This window comes from Carassius gibelio, chromosome A16 (genome assembly GCF_023724105.1).
Source record: "Carassius gibelio isolate Cgi1373 ecotype wild population from Czech Republic chromosome A16, carGib1.2-hapl.c, whole genome shotgun sequence".
Taxonomy (NCBI): domain Eukaryota; kingdom Metazoa; phylum Chordata; class Actinopteri; order Cypriniformes; family Cyprinidae; genus Carassius; species Carassius gibelio.
In genome coordinates this window covers 16,665,687-16,691,820 of record NC_068386.1, presented here as the reverse complement: position 1 = coordinate 16,691,820, position 26,134 = coordinate 16,665,687, and the positions used below count along the sequence as shown (strand labels likewise).

The 26,134-nt window shown below is 35.1% G+C and overlaps 3 protein-coding genes across 3 annotated transcripts; 1 reads left to right on the top strand and 2 right to left on the bottom strand.

The window, feature by feature from the left end:
- Positions 1 to 4,359: 4,359 nt before the first annotated feature.
- Positions 4,360 to 7,710, bottom strand: LOC128031048 (transmembrane protein 100-like). The gene is made up of 2 exons (XM_052619259.1): positions 7,342 to 7,710; positions 4,360 to 6,759 (listed from the first exon to the last, which is right to left on the bottom strand). The coding sequence occupies exon 2, from the start codon at positions 6,584 to 6,586 to the stop codon at positions 6,164 to 6,166; it is 423 nt and encodes a 140-aa protein (XP_052475219.1). The 5' UTR covers positions 6,587 to 6,759; positions 7,342 to 7,710; the 3' UTR covers positions 4,360 to 6,163.
- A 3,215-nt stretch (positions 7,711 to 10,925) lies between these two features.
- Positions 10,926 to 14,997, top strand: LOC128030237 (visinin-like). Its single transcript, XM_052617704.1, has 3 exons — positions 10,926 to 11,584; positions 14,004 to 14,115; positions 14,373 to 14,997. The coding sequence occupies exons 1-3, from the start codon at positions 11,204 to 11,206 to the stop codon at positions 14,456 to 14,458; spliced, it is 579 nt and encodes a 192-aa protein (XP_052473664.1). The 5' UTR covers positions 10,926 to 11,203; the 3' UTR covers positions 14,459 to 14,997.
- A 721-nt stretch (positions 14,998 to 15,718) lies between these two features.
- Positions 15,719 to 24,645, bottom strand: LOC128030235 (germ cell-specific gene 1-like protein). The gene is made up of 9 exons (XM_052617702.1): positions 24,504 to 24,645; positions 23,677 to 23,801; positions 21,496 to 23,572; positions 19,874 to 20,265; positions 18,720 to 18,908; positions 17,882 to 17,929; positions 17,585 to 17,737; positions 17,363 to 17,474; positions 15,719 to 16,843 (listed from the first exon to the last, which is right to left on the bottom strand). Exons 4-9 carry the CDS (start codon positions 20,067 to 20,069, stop codon positions 16,471 to 16,473), a joined length of 1,071 nt encoding a protein of 356 aa, XP_052473662.1. The 5' UTR covers positions 20,070 to 20,265; positions 21,496 to 23,572; positions 23,677 to 23,801; positions 24,504 to 24,645; the 3' UTR covers positions 15,719 to 16,470.
- Positions 24,646 to 26,134: the final 1,489 nt, after the last annotated feature.

Genomic DNA, 26,134 nt, shown 5'->3' with positions numbered 1-26,134 from the left:
AGCGGTTGTTATAAACCTGACAAACAGTTAGAAAGAGGAGGATTTGCATTTTTTGGTAATCTCTTAATCGGGTACTGGATGTCTAAGTTTTGAAAAGAGTATAACTGAAAGTCAGAAGGAATATTTGGGTGTGCAATATGTTTTGATATATTAGGTAGGCAGCATGCCAAGACCCTGCATCATTAGCTCTCAGAAATCTGGAATGCAATAACATGCATTTTAGTTAAAGGACGAGTTAATATTATAAATGCCTGGGCATCAAAAATGAAAGGTTAACTTGAGGATTTCTCTAAAGATTAAATACAGACCTACTACAGGACATCAAAATGTTAGTGTCCTAATGGAGATCAGTTTAGAGAAGAAGGGGACTGTCTTTTCACTCCAAGAAGCTATTCGAGACTGACTTTCAGTCTGTGTTGGTTGGTGACATGTAAAACTTGATGTTTTGGCTTCCTTTGGAATTATTTTCCTTGTAGAATAAGAAATTATACAAACTGAGAATATGCTTTTTCAAAGCAACATCTGACTCACTCTCGTGCTGTATCCTATACCGATATGCAAGGCTGAGACTCTCAGAATGATGCAGTTTATTAAAAGCAAATATAGAAACAGGACAAGACACTAGAGAACATCCAGTTGAAAACCAGAACCAAGCACATATACCAACTGAAGGACCTGACCGGGAAAAAAAGAAAAACAAGGTATTAAATGCACAAAGAACAATGTGGTTTACAAGAAACAAAACAATCAGGCAACGGAAAAGGAAACAGAAACACAAAGCACAAGATACAGGACTAATGAACAATTACAAAACACAAGAACTAATAACTCAAAATGACAGAATATTATAATTATGTACTGATATTGAGAACAATATCATTTTAGTGTGATATTGCTAATCCTTCGCCAGTCACCTTACTCATTACCTTACAATATTTGTCATCAATACCCTTTGCATCACGGGAATTTTCTATGATTTCAAGCTCCAAATACAGTGACTTAATGTATTTTTAAATTTGTTGTATACTACTGTATTTGCAATAACGGCCCCCGTGGCGACATTCCATTGAGGTTGTTTCTACAATGCCACAACAGCTTGGGACAGACTATACTGGATGTGTTAATGTTGTAAAGATTGTCAAATGTGTTTGCCCTTTGTGTCTGAAACAGTGTGAGGCTTTGAGTATTACTGTACTGTACATCAGAAATATACTGGGGTGTCAGTTTGCTGTCCGCATTCATTGTAGATAGTATCGTGGATTATAATGGGTTCTACAGTATATTGTCTTTTGTTGTGCCGCGCCATGATGCTCACATCCGAGGAAGACACTGATCCAGCGGGGCAGTGCTGCACGTTTATGGGGTTAGATTTCTGCCACAATTCTGCATGCAAAAGATCATGTTTTAAGCACACAAAAGCGCATATTGCACTTTCGTGATCTGTGGAGAAAATATCCATCTCGTAAAGAAAAAAATTAATCTTTAAATCTATTTTGAATTTAAAATAAGTTTTTGGATGTCTGCAGACCTTCTCTTTTGCATGTGCAACATTTTTATATTTAATAATTTATAATTGATATAGAATTATTCATGAAGACTGGAAGTGAAAAATGTCTTATATGCAGGTGTACATAATTATTATGCAGATTTTCTATTATCGAAACATGAGCCAAAAAAATGTATTTAACTCAGACTAAAAGTAAAAACTTATTAAATGGCCATGAGAAATATTCTAAACGTAATGCTATTCTAGAATTTGCAAAGTTAATGCATAAACATTGGACAGCAAAATGCTCAGTGGGTCAGCAAGGTCAGTCAAAAACGTGGAGAAGAAAAGATGAGAAAGTGAAAGTCGTGACATTTGCCAAGTATGGTGTCCCATACTCAGAATTGGTGCTCTGCATTTAACCCATCCAAGTGCACACACACAGCAGTGAGAAGGGAACACACTGTGAACATACACCCGGGTAACTAGTCCAAGTCTCTAACCTTCAGGCCAAAGATGCATGTTAACTGTAAAAGAAATAGGAATTAAGGTGAAGAATGCAACTGTGATTTCAATTGTGAAATCATCAGAAACCATTCAGTCTCCAGCACCACCATTTTACAGAACTTTAACTTACAAAATCCTAAAATTGACCCCATTTAATAATAATCAAATACTGAAGTGTAGTTATACATACATACATACATATACTGTATAGGCTTTATAGACAGATAAGTTCAGAGTAACTTGAAGTACCAGCACCACATCCTCTCATACAACTGTTTGAAGAATTTTTCTTACAGAATCTGGCAGCAAATTTTGGGAGTTCATTTTTTATATATATATATATCTGTAGAAGATAACCTGCTTAATAATGGGGGAAGTCGTGGCATAATGGTTAGAGGGTTGGACTCCCAATTGAAGGGTTATGAGTTCTAGTCTTGGGCCGGACAGAATTGTGGGTGGGGGTAGTGCATGAACAGCTCTCTCTCCACCTTCAATACCACGACTTAGGTGCCCTTGAGCAAGGCATTGAACCCCCAACTGCTCCCCGGGTGCCGCAGCATAAATGGCTGTCCACTGCTCCGGGTGTGTGTTCACAATGTGTGTGTTCACTGCTCTGTGTGTGTGCATTTCGGATGGGTTAAATGCAGAGCACAAATTCTGAGTATGGGTCACCATACTTGGCTGAATGTCACTTCACTTCACTTCATAATTATGCACACCTGAATATAACACGTTTTTCAAAGTGGTTTTAAGTGATTAAATACAAGATTAATAGTAGTTGTAAATGTGCTGAAAAAAAAATCAGTATACCAACTTGCATAATAATTATACATGCACTGTATTTTCCATCTTCCTCTGTCATCAGCAAAGAATGTTGTGATTGGTTGTCAAGGCAGCCAATCAGAATTTAGCAGCCTTGATTGGCTGTAATTATGACATATTGTAATTGTATTGTAACCTTTGCAAGTCTCTCTTTGATGCTCAAGTTGATCAAACCACTGACATGTGCTCCAATTACAAACAAGCCAGGGGACATATTGAGAACATTGAGTGGTGCCTAGAAAAATCTGAGATGATAATTAAAGAAAAACTGGGATCTCTTGATGAATGCATGGAGCGATTTACAAAAGAAAAAAGAAATTATGAGCAGCAGAAAAAAGAAAAATATATGTCCACGGATAAATTAAAAACAGAGAACAATTCTGTGAATAATTGTTACAGAACGCCAAAGCAGCTTTGTAGCAGGCAAAAAAAAAAGTGTAGAATCCGCCAAATATGCCTTAAAAGTACATCAAGATGGGAAAAACCTAAGTGATGAATTAATGATAGCAGGGACAGCACTGCTTGCTTTACCATTTATTGGATGGATTTCTGGTGAGAAATCTCTTTTTGATCCACTACTATCATCATCCTAAAGAGTACAACTAAACACCATTTGTGGCTAATGTAATTTCTTGTTTTTCCTCCAGGTTCAATCATGATCTGTAATGGAGAACATGTAATTAATGAGGCTTCAATGGCTATCAGGGATGCTGAAGATGAGCTTCAGTGAATGAGAGCAGCAAGAAGGTGCTTTATTACCAATCCAGGATCTGTGGCATACAGAATGAGATTGAAGAGACTGATAAGGTGCTGAAGAAAATTCAGAGGGAGACTGAAGAGGTGAAGCAGCATCTAGAGGTCACAGCTGCATTACAAGAAATGATCAGGAAGGCTATGAACCCAGTGAGTGTTCTTAAGGGAAGAGTCACTGTACTGGAGAGACAAACACAACGATTTATCCTCTGGCAGCCTGTGATGAAGGCCATTAAGGATGTGATGAAGGCAGCAGAAAATGTTGCAGAGGATCAGATCCTCCACAGTCAGTATCTGGTCTCACCCAATAATTCTGAATAAGAATGCTATTACTGATCATCAAATAATTGTACAATGAATACAGAAAATGCTGTATGTATGTAAGAAGAAACAAACGACAATAAGACAATGGCCAACCTCAAAGTATTATAGGGAATCCCCTGTACATATCTGTCTTTTTCATACTGAAATGTAATGAGTGATGATCAGAGACTTTAATAATAATTTATTGTTTGTGTATTATGTTTAACATTTTCATTTACATTTTATGCTATTTGATTGTTAAAAAATAAATGTTTATTTATTAACAAGTTTAGTGTGCAGTTTTACAACAAATAGAAATGTACTGTATGAAAATTGTTATGGATATATACGTTTTTTTAAAATGTAATGTTTAATAATGTGTTTGTAGTTTTTATAAGTGTCCACTAGTGGACGCACAAATACTACCCAAGTACATAGATGACAAACCTTTTTTTTTTTAAGTTTATTTAACTGCAAGTTGACCTTTGTCTGCAGTATATACCAAGTATTTTTGTTTTTTACATTTAAATGTGCATTTATGCATTTAGCAGACGCTTTTACCCAAAGTGACTTACAAGTGCATTCAGGCTATCAATCTTTACCTATCATGTGTTCCCAAAAGTATACTTTTATATAGGCTCCTAGAAAGTGGGCCAATTTAGTCCCAAGGAGAAGTAGTACACTTATATTTGCATACATAAAGTATATTTAAAAATATACTTGAACTTTACTTAAGTATACTTAATAAGATAAACTTAAAGTATACTACTTTTTGGTAAGGATACTTCATTTTCATGACGGGCAGTATAACATTTCCTCAAGTAAATCACAAGTAACCAGCAGATGGAGACATACACTTTTACATAGAACTTGAATTGAGTTTCTTTCATTCATTCAATTTCAAAGATGATCTTTTTACAGACAGCATGTTTGTCAATTACTGTACATTTGCATTCCTAATGATACTTTAGAGAAATATAGTGTCTCTTTGAGGTTTGAATAACCATTACAGGGTTATATTCATTATTTTAAAATAGCACATTGTGTCACATATGACATAAAATACAATTATTAATAGTAAGAATAACATTGCTGAACAAAATAACAATAGGCTTGAAAATAGGCTGTTTTGGGTTTGGATCATCATTAGAAAATCCACCTTGGGTGTTACCCATCAAAAAGACATTGACAAATTACCACTCTTACGCAAAAGAAAATATATATTTTTTATATATTAACAATTTGGTATAAATAATTTGTTGTATGTTGAAAACATAATAATATAACGTGTTCCTCTATACCAATAGATTGAATATTACATAAGGAATTGCCACTTTACATATATTGAAAAAACATGTGAAAATACAAATATATTGTAAATATATTGTGATATATATCCATGTATTTTTATTTTTATATATAACACATAGAGTACTCTATAAATTAAGACATGTCAGATCTCATTTTTCATCCACCAATTTGCCGTGACTTTAAAAAGACATCGATATGTCCAAAAATCCAAAACCTTTATCACATATATTATCACACTTGATTTATTTGATCACATATTTCTCACATACATTTTTCACATATATTTATATATATATCAGATGTGTATGCATACCACAAATAATGTTCAACTTCATGTAAACCCAGCATTAACTGTCTTGCTATATAAGTAGTTTTCAAATACATTCTCCAGTAAATTTCCAAATACTTATTGTTTTGTAAAGGCTGATAACACATTCAGTAACAAAGAAATAAATGCGTATGTATATACGTATATAGAAACGCAGTGGGTTTAAGCACATAAACTTTAACCATTTTATGTAATGCATCATTTGCTGTGCAGCTGTGACGTAATTAAACCTGTTGTCATGTGTTCATGTGTTTTTCTGTGTATATGACAAAGAAAAAAAAATTATTAACTCAGAATACATAATGACAAAAATACACTTTAGCTGCACTTGGATTATAGACAAAATGACACAATGCTTACACATTTAAGAAGAGATATGCAATTATTCATTGCATTGTCATTGCATCAACTTAAAAGCTAAACACATCTGGAATTATATTCATTCAAAAGTTAGATTTACAATATAAGTCTAATAAAGACATGAATGTAGAAGCAAATACGTCGCTTGTGTATTCTGAAATCACAAAGGACGTTAGCAAGGTTTGTTTCCTGTAGCACTGAATCCAGTGAATTTCCTGTGACATTCTTTCATGATTAAGCAAAGATTGATGAAGAAAAACAAAGATGGAGCAGCAGGGGTCAGACATACTCTTTTACACCGTGACCTTTTTCAAAACCACTTCTGCATACTCATTAACCAGCACTAGATTGGCTTCTGCCCTCGCTCTTCTGGACATCATTCTTCTCTTCTTCATTATGAAACGGAGGATGAAGATCAGGGCTACAAGACTCAAACTGGAAAGCAGCAGTACCAATCCAAGAGCCAGAAGGTGTGACAGACCACTCGTATTGTACTCCAAATGATCCCACAAACCCACCGACACAACACTCAAACCAACCAGGGTGCCCCAAACAGCAAAGGCCAACATACAGGAGCCACAGGACAGCTCCGCTCCCCCCGTCACCACCGTGACACCTGCCACAGAAACCAACCCATTTGGGAAAATCACCGTTTCCGACTTTCGATCATATTTCACGGTTTGGCTTGGGTTAGAATCAGCAGGAGCCGCCATCATTAATGAACTTGAGTAAGATCTTTCCAAAGTTGCCTGCTTCTCCTGTTGATGTATGCGTTTTATAAACTCCTTGATGATTTTAACACGATAAAGATCTTAGAAAGCTGTTGTCCCTCCAGACTGTGCTTCTTCTGTAATCGTAAACTCTTCTCACAGGGATGTGTCAGTTATTTCTAAAAGCACAGAATACACATCAGCATATTATACACAGAAAATGCCACTGTGATGAATACAAATTGTGTTATAAATTATAGAAACACTACTGTTAAGTCAACCAATATCCATGTATGAAAATATAGACCATCAGTTTATAAATATATAGTTCTCATTGTAACAAGAAAATTGATGGCGATGTTGTCTTTCTTGGTTTCATTGTCAAAATAATGTATCAGTATCTTATAAACATGGGATAGTCCACCCAAAAATGGAAATTCTGTCATCAGTTACTCACCCTCATGTCGTTCCAAACCTGTGAGACTTTCGATCCCTTGTGGAACTTAAAAACAGATATTCTGACAGATGTTTACTTTCTATGGAAACCAAAACTGGTTAGCAACATTTTTCAATATACAGGTTTGGAACGACATGAAGGTATGTAAATGAAGACAGAATAATTGAGTTAGCTGTTCCTTTAAGTGACATCAAAATCAAAAGTATGCTTTATATATATATATATATATATATATATATATATATATATAAACATATAAAACATATAAAATGCATAAATGAATATTTAGTTATCAAATTCTCACCTTTTTTTCCTGCTTGTAAAGAGTCAAACCAACAAGTCTTCATTCCAAAACATGAAGAAAAAACACTTCTTTTGCGAATAAAAATGTTTAATCTAAGCTATTTTTTAATCTAGTTTTTTTTCCTCAAATTCATCAGTGTAAAAAAGTTTGTCAGTGTTTTCTCTCGGGCAGAAAGACGCTGAATGGCAGTGCAGTGCTCTACAGTCATTCACATAGTGCTTCACTGCATGCAGACCAGCCTGTACCCACCACAGAACCGGTGGACTGCTGTTTTTATTTGCCTTATCATTTGTTTGTTTCCATCGCCCTTTGTGTCCCAAAGGAAAGCGATGTCTGTCATTAGACCTCATTATGACCCATTAACTTGTATTTATCTAAGACCCCCTCCCTTCCTCTGCTCCCACCCTCCCTGCTGCCTTTGCTTAAGAACCGGCTGGATTTTAAAAAGAGGTATTGTTTTCTAAGCACAAGTTTGTTTTTTCTTTTGAAAGAAAAATGTACTCTTTGGTCTCCCTGCCCTTTTGACATTGCTTTCGCTAACACTGTTTGAGTCACTATTTGCTCATTTCTCATAATCATTTCCAAGCACAAGAATTATCAGACGCCATTTGGCTTTTTAGTGATTTAAACTCTTAATTTCTTTATCAGTGAAACATGTTCTTGTTTAGGTAAGATCTATTCATTTAATGCACAAGTTGATCGGTTCTATCCTGAATAGCATAAGATGTCCATTACACATTTGAAAACGCCATGACGTCAGTAAACACTTGCATAAGAGGGTGTTTCCTTACAAATCTTGGCACACTGTTGTATGTAATGAGTGACAAGTCAGCTTATTTGATGTGATCCATCTCCAGAAGGGAGAATAAAGTATTTTTGACAAATTGTGTAATAAGTTGTCATTTGCAATTTTTCCAGATTTACCCCACTGACACAAAACCACAGTCACAGAACCGCCACAACAACATCTAGCTAAATCTGCTAGCCCCAGCGATCCCTGCATGTCACAAGATGCTTTCAAGGTGGGCACCTTGTAATTAGCTCTGATGGGTAATCCAATAAATGCGCTCTTTCAATTCCTGGAATAGCACAGAGAATATCCCTGTACTAAAAAGGGAAGACTGAGGTATGGCTGGCGTTTCCAAGGGAGTTAAATAAATCCAGGCCGATTAAAGGTAGGGCAGACCTTTATCGGGTAAAAGTTTTAGAGAGTATCAAATGCAGCTTGAGATCTCATTGTGTGACCTGATGAGATGAAATTTAATAGGACAGGGAAAAAGTCCAGACGAAATGTGAAGGTTACCTTTTTTTTCTTCAATTTGGGCATTCAGAAACAAAGCTTGCATTTGTCCATGTGCATGTGTATGATGATTATACAGTACAAAACATACAATACAATTGAATTTATATAGCACAATTTTAAAACAGCCAAAGATGAGCAAAGTGCTTTACAACACTATAACTATTACCAATTTTGAAGCACACAAACAACAATAAATACAATAAAGCAATAAACAATAGAGCAACAATAAAGCACAAGCTGTAAACGGGGAGAAGTTCCTTAGAACAGAGTCACAAAGCAATAGATCAAGGAATATTAAACGCCATAGAAAATAAATAGGTCTTAAGAGTGGACTTAAAAACAGAAAAGGTCAAGACAGTTCTAACGTGAGACTGGAGACTATTCCATAGTTTTGGACCAACAACAGAAAAAGCACAGTCACCTCTGGTTTTTAGTCTTGTCATAGGCACTCGCAATGTAGCAGAATTAGTAGATCTGAGTGATCTTAATGGACTCGATGACAGCTTAATTTCATAATTTCGTAATTTCCCCTCCGTTTTAAATTCTTATTATCCAATGAAAGGACACATTTTTGTGAATTTTTCAAATAAAACATCAAAAGGATTAACAATGCAGATAAATTTTCACAGCTTTTTTTGATCATATTTACCAAGGGTGCCAATATTTGAGGGCATGACTGTACATGTCAAACTGACCCTTACCACAAACTTAACCTAACAGCTTACTAATAATGAGAGTTAGTTCTAATACCTAAATGAAAGTATCCAAACTGAAATATACAAAATACATGCAATATATCTTCAGTGCTCTGAGATGCTCTCAATGCATTCTCCAGTCCGCTAGGATGAATTTATGATAGGATGAATTTATTGGATTACCCACAACAGTTTATGAGCAAGTGTCAAAGTTAAGGCCTTAAACCATTATGGTATGGACAACATCCAGTCAGTGAGCAAGATAAAGTCATGTTGCTTGAGTTTGACACTGAAACTGAAAAGCATGCACAGTAAATTAGAAAACATGCAACAGAGATAGAGAGAGAGTGAGGGCAATATAACTAATAAAAGACAGATGGCATGAAAAGTTGTAGAGAGGTGAGATGTTCAGGAATAAGATTAAAAGAGGGACGCTTCCTGGAAAAGAGGGTATGACATATGTCAGGTCCAGGCTTAACTAACGCTGATTACTATATGCAATTGAAATAAAATCAAACAAGTCCCAGAGGTGTCTTGAACTGACCTCAGTGAACTTGATATCAGACATCAGATTAACATTCAGTGAAAGTGTTGACAGTTCGTGAGATGAATTCAACTGAAGATAAAACAAATAAACCTAATTTATTTTTTAACCCATCCATTGAACCTGTCTGATGTTGCCATTTGTAAACTTTAGTAAGAAATTATGTGTCAACCTAAGGAAAAATAAGTACGTCTCTACTTCAAGGTCTCTATTGAAACATCACAAAAGGTCAGTTTGTTTGTCTGGATGCCGCGGTCTGTGCCAAAATGCTCTGATGTCACATTAAGAGGACTAAGACTGTCATGCAGTTGAGGACATGGCTGTATCTTAAGGACTTGTTGTTACTGACATTACTGCGCTTTTCATTTAAGCATTAGCATAGTTTCAATCGCTTATAGTAATTGGTGTGATATCAGTCAGCTGTGTAATCCAAACATAATATGAGGGCAACAAAGAAAGATTTGCACCCAAGGATCTCTGGAGTTAAGCTAAAAAGTTAATTAACTAATTAACTGGGTGAAAAAACAGTACAATTACATCTTTATATGACAAATGTGATATATTTTTTTAATTATGCTATTTGTAACAATAGCTGGAAATTACACTATTATGTATCTCCATGCAATATATAAATTCATTGCTAAGAAAAACAACATTATGCATTGGAAAACCGTACTGACTTGTGCAACGTTTTCTTGATCCATTTCACAATTTCAACAAAACCTAAAATACAGTAACAATAGTTATGATAGTTACAATATACAGTAATGTCACAATGACATTTAAGTTAACAAAATAATGCTTGATACGTCACCCAGACTAAAAACTGTTCTGTGTTCTGGGTTATTACTGTAATCATTTATGAAAGGGGCAGTCCCAAGCTGTTGATTTGGGGCACAGAGGCTCAGCCATGTCAAATCCCTCTTTAACGACTTAAACCTGCATTCAAAGGTAACAGCCTAAATTCACCTGCCCCTCCCTCACTCACTAACCCACCAATCAGCATCCAACGTCATTGATGAGCTGTTATTCTTCCCTCTACATTTGAGAGCTTAATCACTACGGATGCTGTTCTTCCTCTGTTAACACTTGGGTGTTACATCTATCAATCCATCTGTCTATTATTTCTAAAAAGGAGAACTAAACACCAAGATTTTATGGGACATTAATTACAGGCACCCAACAAAAGAGACATTCTCTGGGAACATCTCAGCAAGAGCAGCTGCAGAATATACTGTAGTGTATCTCTGGTTGGGAAAGGAGGACCTGACAAAAAACACTTCCTGAATCCCAACCTGTGCTCTCCACCAGCAGCCAAAAATGGGGAATGCCAAAAGCAGTGCTATGTCCAAGGAGATCCTGGAGGATCTCAAACTCAGTACCAAATTCTCAGAGAATGAGCTGTCACAGTGGTACGAGAACTTCAAGAAGCAGTGTCCGTCTGGCCGTATCACACCAGAAGAGTTTAAAAGGATCTACGAACGCTTTTTCCCAGACAGTGATGCCACATCGTATGCCCAGCATGTCTTCCGCTCCTTCGACACGAATGATGATGGAACACTGGATTTCAAGGAATACATCATTGCTCTACATATGACATCAACTGGGAAGACGGAGCGGAAGCTGGAGTGGGCCTTTTCACTCTTTGATGTTGACAAGAACGGCTACATCACCAAGTCAGAAGTGGCAGAAATCTGTCAGGTCGGTCAAATGTTGGTGAACCAGTCTTCATTTGTGGCACTGTTGTGTGACTTCCCTTTAAAATCATAGCAAAAATGAGTTATATATTTGTGTAGGGGGAACTGGGGCTAGCTGACAGTTTTCCAATTTTCGTTTTTTTTTCTGAGAGAGATAAAAAGATTACTAAATGCATGTTTGTGACAACATGCCCCTATATCCAGGGTATACTGTCACACCGTATGTTGTCACACAAAGACAAATACTCACAATGGAACCTGCCATTAACTGAACAGCTTACATCAAAAGAAAGAAAGAAAGAAAGAAAGAGAAAGAGAGAAAGAACATAAACACATGTGACATGCACATGCAAGAAAATGTGACAGTTTACCCCAACTAGATATTTATGATACTTCGTCCCCTTGGAATTATAATTTTCTATCTGACATTTTTGTCAAAATTGAGTTATTCACATATTCTTATTGTCAAAATTGAGTTATTCACATATTCTTATTCTCTGACAATTTATTTACATTATGTGATGTTTTATTTTAAGTTGTGTGCATTTTGGGATTTTTTATTGAAAAAACAAAAAGGTTCTATCTACAGAAGTCTATGGAACACAAAAACTTTAAAGCTCAATATCTCAAAACTACTCAGAACGCAGATAGAACCTTATAATTCCAAGGGGATGACTTGTCCTAAAATCACAGTTGAACATTTTGGTTGAACACTGCCTTAATTATATAGTTGACTCTTTTCTAAATGTCTCCCAGTTTGGTTTAGTTTTATTGTGTTCTCTTGTTTAAAGCTGTTACAAATGTTTTAGAAACAAAATTCACAAACTGTTAGTAGTATACTTCTGACATCCGACTCAAATCCTTATAGCTACTGAAGTACAGCCCTTGTGACAACTTGCCCCATCTCTCTTATATATACAGTAGTGCTCATGCTAATACATTCTAATCTTTTTTATTGATCAGGAATCACATATTCTGCATTTAACCACTGAACCAGACATTCAGTTTTCCCTCTATTCTCTCTCTCTCTGAGTTTTGTTCAGTCAGCACTGAACTGACACAGAATACAAGGCCTCGGTAAAACGAAAGAAGCCGAATGTCTTATGAGCTTTGACTGAAGGAGCCGTTGCCTTGGAGCATGGCTAATGCAATCGGTTGAATCCCAGAATAATTCATCCGATAAATGGTTTAGCTTGAACAATAAACGTACGCGGAGGCTCTTTCAAACGCAGCCAGCCATTAGCACAGAGACAGGTGGGTGGGGGGATTACAGTTTAAGATACTAAATGCTGGATATGTGGGTTGCAGAAGTCACAATAAACAGTGGGAGCACATGGGCTTAAATTGCACATTATATATCTAACAAGACAAACACACACACACACACACACACAAAAATGCTTCTTCTATGTGTTTTATCAAGCAGCAAAAGATGATTATGAGACAATATAGAATCAGGGGAAACTTTTCTTTGCATTGTTTACCAGTTTAAGGCATTTGTGGATGCATCAAAATGGTTATCCTAACACAGCTACACACCATTAGGTCAGATCGACCTTTGACCTTATAATCAGGCTGGTGGTTCATTAGTGTAAATGTCACTGTCATCATGCCAGTGACTGAATGCAAAAGAGCATTAAAGACTGAGCTGCGCCGAGGCCATGCAGTGTGTGGTTTGGCTCTGCCTCTAATCTGTGTTATTCTTATGTGTGTGTTAGAGATAAACATCTCACCGGCTCACTGGACCACTCAGATCCAGGTCAGCTGTGATCAGGAGAAACTAAAGTCTATGTAGATGACCCTTGGCATTAGTGGTCCTAATCTATGATGATAACCTCCAGACAAGCATTATAGTAGACACTCCAATTAACTAATGGATGTGGCTCTCACAGGGATTTGGGTCAAACATTAGGTTGCCTGTATTGAGATGAGGTGATTAGTTTTGGTGTGTTTGGGGAAAATGCTATAGCAATTGGAAATGGTGGCTACACTATATTATTAGTATAAAATAATTACAAACAACACACACAGACACTGGGTTTCCAAAAAAAAAAAAAAAAAATTCTAGCCATATACAGTATCTCTATGTCATACACACTTGAGTCCTCATAAACCATTTGAACCTTCACACACACACACACACACATTCACATGTAATAACATTACAGATGAAATGGCAAATAGCAAGAAATGAATTTTCAGCTTTTAAATATAAATACAATAATTAATATTTAAGTATATTAAAATATAATTTAATTAGTTCAAGTTGTCATTGTGATATGCTTCATAATGGCCAGCGTTTCAAGAATGTACATTGACAGAGAGATGTTTATTATGTTTATTACGCAGATTATTAGTCTCAGAATTTGTCTTTCCTCTCTCTTCTCACCTCCACTTTTCTTCTTTCTCTCATTGATCCTCAGGCGATCTTTAAGCTGATCCCCAAAGATGAGCAGGAAAATCTTCCTGCAGATGAGAACACTCCTGAGAAGAGAGCGGACAAACTCTGGTCGTTCTTCAATAAGAAAGATAATGGTAATATTATGGGTTTTTTATTTAAATTCATATAAACTGTAAATTATCTTATATATTATATGTATCTAATATCTATCATCCATGGACACATGATAAAAGATTTAAGGGTGTTATTTGAATATATGGTTGCATTTCCTTGTGATAAAGCAAAAACGGTGCCATGGTAATGTCAAAGGGCTGCTATTAAAAGACTGAATGGTCTTTGTGTGTTTGTCCAGTAACATTGAGTGTTGACACTCTTCCTGTTTTTCTTTCAGAGCGACTGGCTGAGGGTGAGTTTATTCAAGGCGTTCTTGACAATGATGGCGCAATCCACCTTATTCAATATGAGCCCAAAAAGTAATAGTAAAACGAGAACAATAGCACGTTCTTTTGCGGTCCTATCATTTCCTTTGGCTATGTGCTTTCCCCCTTTTTCTTTTTACCCACTTTGTTTGTTTTTAATTTTTACAATCTAGGCACATCGCTCCTTTTTCTTGTATTAGTGCGACATGAATCATTTTGTAAATATTTGAAAGCCTATTAACTTATAGTTTAAATAGTAATATGTCACATCTGGGAACATGATAACGTGCTGAAATGTGTGAAATGCTGTATTTCGACCAAAGAAGAGTTTCTGGCAGATGAAATTATGATACTCTTGAGCTGAAAACAAACGTTTCCTTAATGAATCAAAGTGAGAACCAGATAATTCATGTTTTTCTTGTCAAATAAGTAAAATACAGATGAAAGCCAATGAAACCACAAGGATGTGTGGAAAAACTAAAAAAATATAATTTCGTTTTATCCAGGATGATAGAACAATAATGTTTGCCATTTATATTATGCAAATCTGTTTTTGATGTCAACTGCTGTAGAATAAAACTTACATTGTAAATGCTACTAAGAGTTTGTGTGTAATTGATTTGGTGAAGAGTTCAAGTAAACTGCTGGAATAGGCAGCACATTAATCTCTAACGCTCGGCTAGCTGTCCAGAGGTTTAACATGTATGTGCCAATATTTACCCATAATCCTGGATTATCTTTGTGTGTGGCAATGCATGGCAAAGTTGGGCCAGATTTATACTTTATGCACACAGGTAAATGTGAGTCCGTATATGAGTAGGTTTGCAATACATTGTTGGAGAGAGTTCGTTAAGATCTCTGAAAGATCTTGATATTACAGTTTACTAACTGTTTGTTCCCTCAATGTCTTAGTCCAATTTAGGATTACTGACATAATCGCCTGTCCAACATCGCAAAGAAGACTTTCCAAAATCTCCAACTTCCTAGTGCAGACTCTCTCTGTCCATTCCCCATTTTGAATCTCTTTAATATATCACCGTTTACTTTGTTTTGTCATATTGAATAATTTTCATAATTTAAATGATAGACAATAGATGAAAAGACAAGAACACTATAGGAATTAAAGACGGTAGACACAGATACAAGGGACACCGGGAATATCACATTGGACAACAGTAAATGTAAGGAACTCATTTTATAATAAGTGTTATAGTAACTACTATTTACATATACAACTACTATACACAATTAAATAAATCATTTGATACAATACACTTATGTATATGCATGTCGTACTTATTTAAAAACACCTTCCTGGTTGCAACAATTCCACATTTATTAGATATTTATTTCAAGCAATTCTTTAGAATTTACATTATTTTAATATATTTTTTATGATTTGTTATGGTTTGGGTATAAATTCTAAATCAAATAAAGCAAGAAAAAAAAATACAGAGAACATGAGATGTAACTTTTTGGTTAGATTATAACATGAAAATAATACAGGCTTTGTGATCAGTATAATCCACTCAAAAGTCTTATACCTTTCAATATATAAATGACATTTTCCTAAATCCTCACACTTGGAAATCCACTCACACACAGAGGGGGACTCTTTTCTCACACCTACTGTGTGTCTACATACAGTATCTCAAACTGACTGAATTTCAGCCACAGACATATCTGAAAAAAATCATCTAGACATTTTGCATAGACAGTTTTTGCTCATCAGTCAGTTATTCAGGCAAACAAAACAAGCAAGGCCATTGTTATAAAAGCTACAGTAAATATGGATATTTCACCCAAAATGAAAATTCTGTCATCATTTACAGGTCAAACCAAACCTGTGTGACTTGTGACATAAAATAAGATGTTTTACGATAATAAGATGTTTTTTTTCTCCATCCACTGGGCATCAGTGGTAACCAAATCTGTTTGATTACTAACATTCTTCAAGTTTTCACAGACGAAAGAAAGTAATATAGGCTTGGAAAGGCATGATGAGGACTAATATAATGACAAAATTTTATTTTATGGGTGAACTAGCCCTTCAACTCACATCATCCTCGATTAACAAGGAGAATCTATTCCATTCATGGCCTCCTTCATCTCATCCATCTCTCTCTCGCAGTCCTCACATGAATCTTGTCCGCATCCTCCAAACAGTACCAGGGTGGGCACATCGCTCTCTTGCACCAGTCCCATGCTCCCATCGGATGCCCACATAGAGTCTATCATCCCATTTGGGCACTGTAATAGGCGGCTGACAGAGTACAGCCCTCCACCTGGGACCACCTCCTCATAGGACGGAGCGTGGCTTGTAGCACGGGCCTCCTCTAATCGAAGCCTCTGGCGGTGACGCTGCTCAATGACTGTTTTGGTGTAAGAATTAAGGGTCATAACTGCAGCACACATGCAGCAGCTGAAAGACACCCATGCAAGCCTTGGAGTCGAGGAAAAGTGAGGGAAAGAACCATGCAAAAGAAAGAGGAAAATTATATTAGAACTGTGTCAACAATCAGTGAACTATTTCTCAATTCTGATACGTTTTTTGTTTTGCTAATATTTTGATACATTCAAACTGGCATTTCACAGGGATGCCGAAGCCCAGACAACATCTCGTTCATTTTTGAATATATATTGAATATATACATATATCTCCAACATTCTATATTTGCAAACTTGAATGAAATTTGAAAGCTATGGAGAGGGGGAAGATTTTCAGTGAATAATAGATTTTAAATTTAAGTCTGTTCCTCACACAATATTGTTTTATGCTTTCAGGACTTACTATATCACATCCTGATTAGTAATTGCGGGTTATTTTTTATACATAATGTTTGCAAATATAGTTTTATGTTTGTAGTATATATGTATGTATTGACAGGATCTAAGACAAAGGCATTTACATATAAAAATCTTTACAATTCTATATAATATAATATAATATAAGTGAACTCACGCAAATGACCAGCCGTAGTCCCATGTCTGAGGTCTCCAGTCTTTGGGCCCTACAATCACAGTTAGCTGAAATACAGTAGTGTACATCATATGAGCCACCATCCCTAACAGTCCTGAAAGAAATAAAGTAGGGGGAAATCAAAATATTAGACATTAACAATAATTACCAATGACTGCAATACCAAAATGTGCCACAAGAGAGAACCAAGGACCACTAGCTTACCTGAGAGCACTGTGCATATGGCTGCGAAAGCGTTGATTTTGAGCGCATGCATTTCTTTATGAGCGCACAACACTTCCACCCACATGAGTAGAAAGCCCATGCCCAACAAACTGATGTACATGAACTCAGCAATCATTGACAACCACAGAACCCCTGCAGCATTCAGAGAGGAGCACATGCACACAGTTCACTTATATATGAGCACATACTGTACGAAATCAGAAAGCTTTGCAGGCACAGATACACCTACACACATCACTGGTTATATCATTTCACGCATGCACACTGCACTCTCACCATGAGTCTCTCCAGGAGTGAGATCCAAGAACCGACGACATCGTTCTCCTGTAATGTGGCAGAATGAACAAGAATACCAATGGAATCCAATGTCAGACAACCTTGCTGATACAATTATTTAAAAAAAAAAAAAAAAATTATAAAATGTGGCTCTAATATCAGAAATTGGATGTCATTAAAAAAAAAAAAAAAAAAAAAAAAAAAACTCACAACCAGTAATCAAAATGCATATTTTCAAGTGGAGGGTAAGTAAATGATGACAGAATTTTCATTTTGGGTGAACTATCCCTTTAATGCATAGCTTTATGGAAACTGACAAACAAGATTTCATGTGATGATCAGGAACATTTCATGATAATGAGATCCAGTGTCAATTACTGTGGAACATGAAACAACAGGACTACATTGTCAATGGATGTAATACTTCATCATCATTCTGTTTGAGACACTTTTTCTATGGTCCCCATGCACAGTGATATAAATTAATCTTCCTATGATATTTAAATCAGTTTTTTGAACCAATGATTCTGCATGTGTAAGGTTTCTTTTAAAATATGCAGCCACAAAGCAATGTTTTGAACATTGGAAAATCACTTGTGTTACAAGTGATGATGTTTTGTGTCTAGACTGAGTTTTGGAAAATGACATCAATGTTCTAAAATGAGTGCCAAATGAGTGTTTCATTAAAAGTGAATAACCAGCATGAAAGTCCAGCCTAACATCTCCTTTTTATATATTAAAAGTACATAATAGGTTGGAAGTGACATGAGGGTAGGGTGACAGAATTTCTTTGGTGAACTATACTGGTTTGTTGTGTCTTAATGAGACATGTTCTTACCATCAGCATGCTTTTCACAGGACTCCCAAAATCCTGTGTGGAAATATCTGAAAGTATACTTGTCTTCTCCTGTCTCCCAAATGTAGTGCACTGCATTGGCCAATTGTCTTTGTCGAATCCTGGCCAGTTCCTCTCTTCGCTTTGGTAATAATGTTGGTAACATGTTCTGAGGATCCGAGGTGGGGCTTTCTGATGAGAAAAGAGGACAGTAATCTGAATGAGTGCGGTTTGTATCATTTGTAGCATAAGTACTATGTGAGCATTAGTAGAGGGGATTTTTCATTGACTCGTTATTCTGCAGGCTACATTATTACGCCAGTAGGTGACTTTATGAATGAGCCATTCACTCAACCAATATATTCAAAACACTGACTGATAAATACATAAAAGAAACACCACCACTTCTGCTCAGAGACGTGCAAAGGTGAATCTGATGCTTTCATTACGTTTGAAATTTCCATTTGCAGGTCCTTAGCCAAAGCAAATGGCATAATTTTCTTGTTTCCTGAATATTTACTCCCACTGACGTCATCCAGGATGTAGATGAGTTTGTTTCTTCATTAAAACAGATTTGTTGAAATTTGGTATTACATCACTTGCTCACCAATGGAGCCTCTATAGTGACTGGGTGCCGTCAGAATGAGAGCCCATAATCTATTCTAACAGTTCCTCAAGCGAAAAAGCACACAACTTGCAGTATTTCTTTAGAACAGTTTTTACTCATAAAAAGTGCATATGTGCATATTTCTCTTGTGATTCAGATACTTTTTCACTGGAGAAAGCAATATTATGGTTTTAAGGTAACAGCAGCATAAATATATACTTGTTTATTACAAACATAGCTTTTTGCTTCCCTGGAGTCGTGCGGATTACTTGTTTTATCAGCTGTTTGGCTTTTCATTCTGACGGTACCCATTCACTGCACTGGATCCATTGAGGAGCTAGTCACGTACAGTAATGCTAAATTTCTCCAGACCTGTCCTGATGAGGAAAAATCCTCATCTACATCTTGGAAATCTCACATTTTCAGCAAATTCTCATTTTTTGGGTGAACTATTCCTTTAGTGCCATGCTTGCAATCGTGATGTTGGTTTGAATATCATCATGATTGTGATTTATCCCAGGTAATATCAAACCAGAAGACTATATCGTACCTGTAGTGTAAGGTTCACTGTTGTTCTGTCCGCAGTTCTTCATCTTGACAGGTGAAAGGCAGAGAGGTTTGACCACCTTGTGCGTTCCTTCACACCAGTAAGACGTACAGAAAGCCAGCACAGATAGAGCGAGGGCAAGGGAGGTCAGGAAAAGAGAGATCAGGGAGCGAGAACGCCTGGACATGTGGTCCAACATGCTACCAAAGGGAAGGCAGAGCTGGTTTTATAAAGGGCAAACAGGGATCAGTAACCAAACACAAGAAATCTTTGGGAATGAGAATGAAATTGAGAAAATTATATAAAGCAGAAATGAGTAAGAGATCCCTGTGACAGATGGTGGGATAAATGAAGATGTGGATTGATTAAAGGAGAGGGTCAGATCAGGGAAAAACCTTAGTAAGAGAGGAAAAAACAACATATGTCACAGGTGATGACAAATGTGTACATTTTTCTTGTTTTGTTTAAAGAATGCATTTTTAGCACTGTATATTTAGTATTTAGTACATATTTGGTACTTCCCTTCAAAAGCTACATTAAATATTTAAGTTTCGCAGAATATAAAATAAGCTTAGCCCCAATTATCCTATTCAAAATGTTTACAACCACATTTACATATCATAAAAGTTTTGCACCTCAAAAGCACACAGTCACTGTTAGAACAAGTTCAGATATGTTGAAGATGCTAGAAAAACAACTTTTCCAAACTGCTCAGGATAAACAACTATGTCATAATGCTTATTCAGGACAGTATTAAAATAAAAATATATAAATAAAATAACATGCCATTTTAATAATCCCTCTTATTTTGTTAAAATTATTAATATCTTGGATATTGTTATTCATGAGTAATTTATAAGCAGAACTGAGATAAAAACGTGTTTACTTAATTCTGAATAAATGATGTGGAACTATTAATTATTTGCCCTAACGCATCATCCAGTAGCCTACAGCCCTGAATGGGATTAAAAATGAGAAAAGGAAAGAGGGGAATTCGAAGGATTACGTTTGAAGTTACGTGATGAAATTATTAGTTAAGCTCCTGCATTAAGTCTAACTTTATTTGTAATCCTCTAATAATCTGTTTTAATCTGTTTGGGCTTTGTAGGTGTGTGTGTGTATGTGTGTTTAAGGGAACTCTTTTAAGGATACTCATATATTTATCATTTACATAAAATATGGAACATTCAATTATTTATATATATATATATATATATATATATATATATATATATATATATATATATATAAACCTGACTACATTACTGTAGGTTACATTAACAAAAATGATTTTCAATGGTTAAATCAACAGGAAATATCTTTTTAAGTTTATTAGAATAGAGGCTAAATTTTATAATTAGTTTAATGTTTTTTTAAGCAATATGAAAGACAAAATGTCCGCTAATCAGAACACATGCTTGAATCAATCTTTTTTTTTTTTTTTTTTTTTTTTACGAGAAATGCCAAAAGGTTTAAAAGGTTTCTCCATTAAATTGCACGATGATCTGAAAGCAATACCTTTTACATGTTACATTATAATACATGCAGAACTGAGAATGAAATTGAGTGGTTTTACAAGATAATCAATAATTATTCTGCATTAAAAGAAAAAAGCTTATTTTTACCTGTGCACATTTATCTTCTTACATCATGTCCATCGTAATCATTTCTCCCTATTCGATCCATTCATTTTGATCTTTTTCCACCTTCTGTGCAGTTGTTAAACACAGAAGGTCCTCGTCTCTTTGATTCAGCATGCAGTTTCTCTCCTTATCCTTTTGCGATTATTTGTTTTTTCCCTTTTTTGGTACAGTCCTGCCCAAATCTCCTCCTTTTCCTGCCTTTCCTTGTAAATTGGTGTCACACTCTACCAAGAGCATCCATAATCCCTCTTCAGTCCATCTGTTAGCGCCATCTCCATCTTTCTATCCTGTCTTCTTTGGCATTGCTCTCTCTGTCCCACCTATTCTTCACACCCCTGTATGCCTCTACCACCCCTAACATGTGACCTGTTCTGTCCTGGGACATTAACCACCACTCCTGTGAAAAGTAATTACTTCTGTACTTCTGAGAATCACATATTATCCTTGTTCCTGTAAATCACTTCAACATGAGCTTAAATATAAAAAAACATTCATCAAAGTATGTTGCTAAAGGTATTTGGGGTTCTTATGATTTCCACCGATTCTTTCAATCTTCACTTTAAAAAAGTCCCATGAGATACAATATTATTTACATTTTATTATTTACAAAAAATAACATACGGACAATCATTACATTGTAAAAACAATCATGATGTGGGAGTGATGTTTTTGATATTGTAGGTGTATAAATGAAACGGGAGAAAGGGGGACAGAAAAAAAAGTAGCACGATCATCCCCAGGCCTGGGACTTGCAGTAACGGAGAACTACATAGTTTACCATCACTTCCAAAACACTGTACAACAGAGCAGAACAACAAGGTTTACTGAGCTAATCGGCAAAACATACTGTTTCTTCAGAGAAATGAAGGAAACTGAAATGGTATTATTATGGCATTACATATTACACCCTACCCATAATAAATCATACTAGTAAAGTTAGTAAAGAAATAGCCCCTTGTAAAGAGGATTGTTAGAACTTATCAGAGCTTTGAGTTTCTTAAATAGTCAGAAGATGAGCTAGTAGATCTTTAAACAATATCAAAAAATGGAAATATCAGTCTGAAATGATTTCAGTCGACCTGCAATTTTCATACAAAGCCAGAAGGCAGAGACCAAATAAAATAAACAAACCTCGAAAAACACACCCACTTCTTGATGTGGTGATGGAGAAAATGACTGACTGACATAAATGAACTGATGGAAGAGCAGAAAGATGAAGACAAAGAATTCCATAAAGAGGAGTAATAAGAACAAACAACAACGAAAGTTTATCTCTCAGAATTCTTTTCTGTTTGATTTCATGAGTGATATTATTTTGACTGGGTTCACAAATACACATATATATTTTTTTAAACATTACATACATTAAATGTATGTATATAAATGTATTATATTTATATTATAATTATTGAAAAAAATATATTTTATGCAGCTGTTATATTAAATATATGGGTGAATGACGAAAATGTTTTTTTTTTTTCATAAATTAGAATGTGTCCTGTTACTGGTTTCATTTTATTTTTATTAAGTAATCATAGATTTTTTTTTACCATGATTTATTTCATTAAAATATCATTCAGTATAACAATAGTTCACGCCAAAAAATCTTGTAAGGTATATTTGGAACAAGAATCATTGGTTGACATTAAAAGACTCTCAAAATCTATTTCATTGTATTTTTAAATCTTTACCTATCTTTCCCACCATCCTTTCTAAGCCACATAGTTTTATCCATTTGTCAGCAAGAACCATTTATAACAGAATAAATGTAGAATGATCACCTTTTGGTTAATATATTTTAATAAGCACAGATCAGAATAAGTATGTTGTTGCATTTTACATAGATATGTGTGTTACGCTGAATGCTGATAGAACACAAAACACACCACTCTTACATCACACTTTAATTTTATAATAACATACCAGTTGTTCACTTGGATCCAGTTTGAGAAAGAGTGAGATAAACTGAGCGAGTGACTGTACTGTCCTCCCTCTTTCCACGGACATTTTTTGGTCTTCATGATGGGCGCATCACTGACTGCCTTCAACAGCACATCAACTGAAACACATAATGAGAAAAGAATAATGTTCAACATATTTGGAAAATCTGTAGACAATATTTATTAAAGGGATAGTTCATTCTGTTATCATTTAATTACTCACCCTCATTCCAAACCTGCACAAGTTTTTTTCTTCCATACTAAGGAAGTCACTGGCTACCGTCCCCACGTCCCCTAACCCACATTCTTCAAAACATCTTCTTTTGAGATCAGCAGAAGATAGAAACTCTGGAATGACATGAGGGTGACAATGATGACAGAAATTTCATTTTTGACTGAACTATCCCTTTAAGAAGTTGAAATTCATTACAGATATAATTAGTAAAAAATATATCAAAATATTCAGTTACAGTGCAATTTTGTAAAATAAATGAGGGAAAAAATCCATCTTTGCCTATATATATATATATATATATATATATATATATATATATATATATATATATATATATATATATATATATTATTTTCATTACAAGCCATGTTGCAAACTCCTTTGTGCACAGAACTAAGTTAAGAACTGCAGTTTTCTAGAATGTGACTATATCTGAAATTTCATAAACATTTTAATAAACAGATCTGTTATGTTAATAAGGTAATAAGTAATAAAATCTAATATAATTTATAAGAGAAGCTGCAATACCCCACATCAGAGTCAGAGGAAATAATACACTTTATCACAGTTACTTTGTCTTAAGTGTGAACGAAATGTTTTAGTCACTAAATAGCATGTTATTTGGTACAATTAAGTTAAAATGTATTATGGCCTACATTTTTAATAACTGCAATTAGTTAATAATGTTTCTGACCCAATTAAGTAGGACTTAAGTTCATCTTTAAAACCAGTTTTCTAATTATTTCTACTGTCAGCGTTTAGAAATTAATGTATTACCCTTTCTCTGTTAACGTTATATAATTCTAAAACCGTACACTTTTTTCCCCTACATCCGACGATTCAGTGTGTTCAGTGGCAGTGTGTTGTATCGAGGGATCATCTTTCTGATCATCTGTGGGAGATTCTGCGTTATCAGACATCCTCATCAGCAGAAGACAGACAGAACAGGCCAATGAGCTGCCGCTTCTTCTTCTGCTTCTGCTTCTTGTAGCGCTTATTGGCAGTGAGCAAGCCAACCCTTGGTGCATTACCGCCACCAATTGAACTGGAGTGTGGAGTGACAATGAGAAAGCTTTTTATATATATATATATTTTATACTTAAATACAGTTAACCCTTATATTCTTATGAAGATTCCCGTGTCTATTAGATAATTATAATTTGTCTGAATTTTCTATTACCTAATAGCCTATTAGTTCTTATGTCATATTATTTGCTCCTTCTGATTGTAATTTCTTTTTTCAGCATCTGTCTCTCTTTACTATGTGCTCTACAATGTAATAAAATATGCTCAACTGTTTCAAATTCAAAGATGAATGTCCTAATCTTAATCTTGCTGTTATTACTTCTTCTCTTCTTTTAAAGTCTCATTATCCCATTTATGTTGCCAATATTTAATTACAGCTTTCTTAGTTGTCTTTGCTTCTGCTTTTCTGATTTTTACATCAGTTTCTACATTACTTTTATTCAATGATCTCTTCGCATGTTTATCTGCCATTCAGTTTCCATTTATTCCAACATGTGCTGAGATTCGAAAGAACCTTGTCATGGGCAGTTGCATGATTTCTATGATAATATATTGTCTGCAATTTGATTGTCCTGACTGAATACGCCTTAGAGCCCCCAGTGAATCTGAATTTTTTATGTTATTATTATTTTTTTTTATTAAAAATCGGTGATCGCGTTCTATTTTTTAACTGCCTACAATAATAAAATAGACTAAATGACGTATTGTGGATTCGTTTATCATTATTTTTTATTTATATAGTCTACAGTATTTTTACCTCAATTTAGTGTACTAAATTATCTTGATTTTCAAATTAAACGTCTCTGATTAAGTTATATTTTGTTAACAGGCTCCTATAACAAGAAAAAGAAAAAAAGATATCGATTATAGATTCCTTTATTATTCATTTTCATATAGGTTTTATTCAGTTTAGTCAAATAAATTCGTTTTAATTCAGGACCAAAATATTTTAAGGATACACCACTGGGTGGCAATGTTTTCATCAGAATGGTTACATAAGATCAAACCTTGTTCTGGAAATGTTGTTGTGAGTTGGTATGACAAGTGTTCAGTGGATATGTATAGCAGATATAGCAGTGTTGCCTTTAGTGCATTTTATATGTAAGTATACATGAAGTATACTGTTTACTATGTTTCTTGGCTCCACAATGTTTTATCCCTTATCTATTCGAACCCCTCTAACATTAAAGCCAAGAATTCCTTTCCCAGTCTGGAGAGTTTACAGGGGAGCAAATATATAGCCATGTTTAAATACTGTTCAGATTATTTTGTAAAGATAAAAATAGACTGATTTAGTGTTTTGTTCTTGTAAATGGATTCATGTAAACCACTCCTTCTGTAATGCTGGGTATTATCTGTGATCTCATACACTGGCAACACCTCCAGCCATTCAACAATGTATTAGTAACCCTAGTGTGTT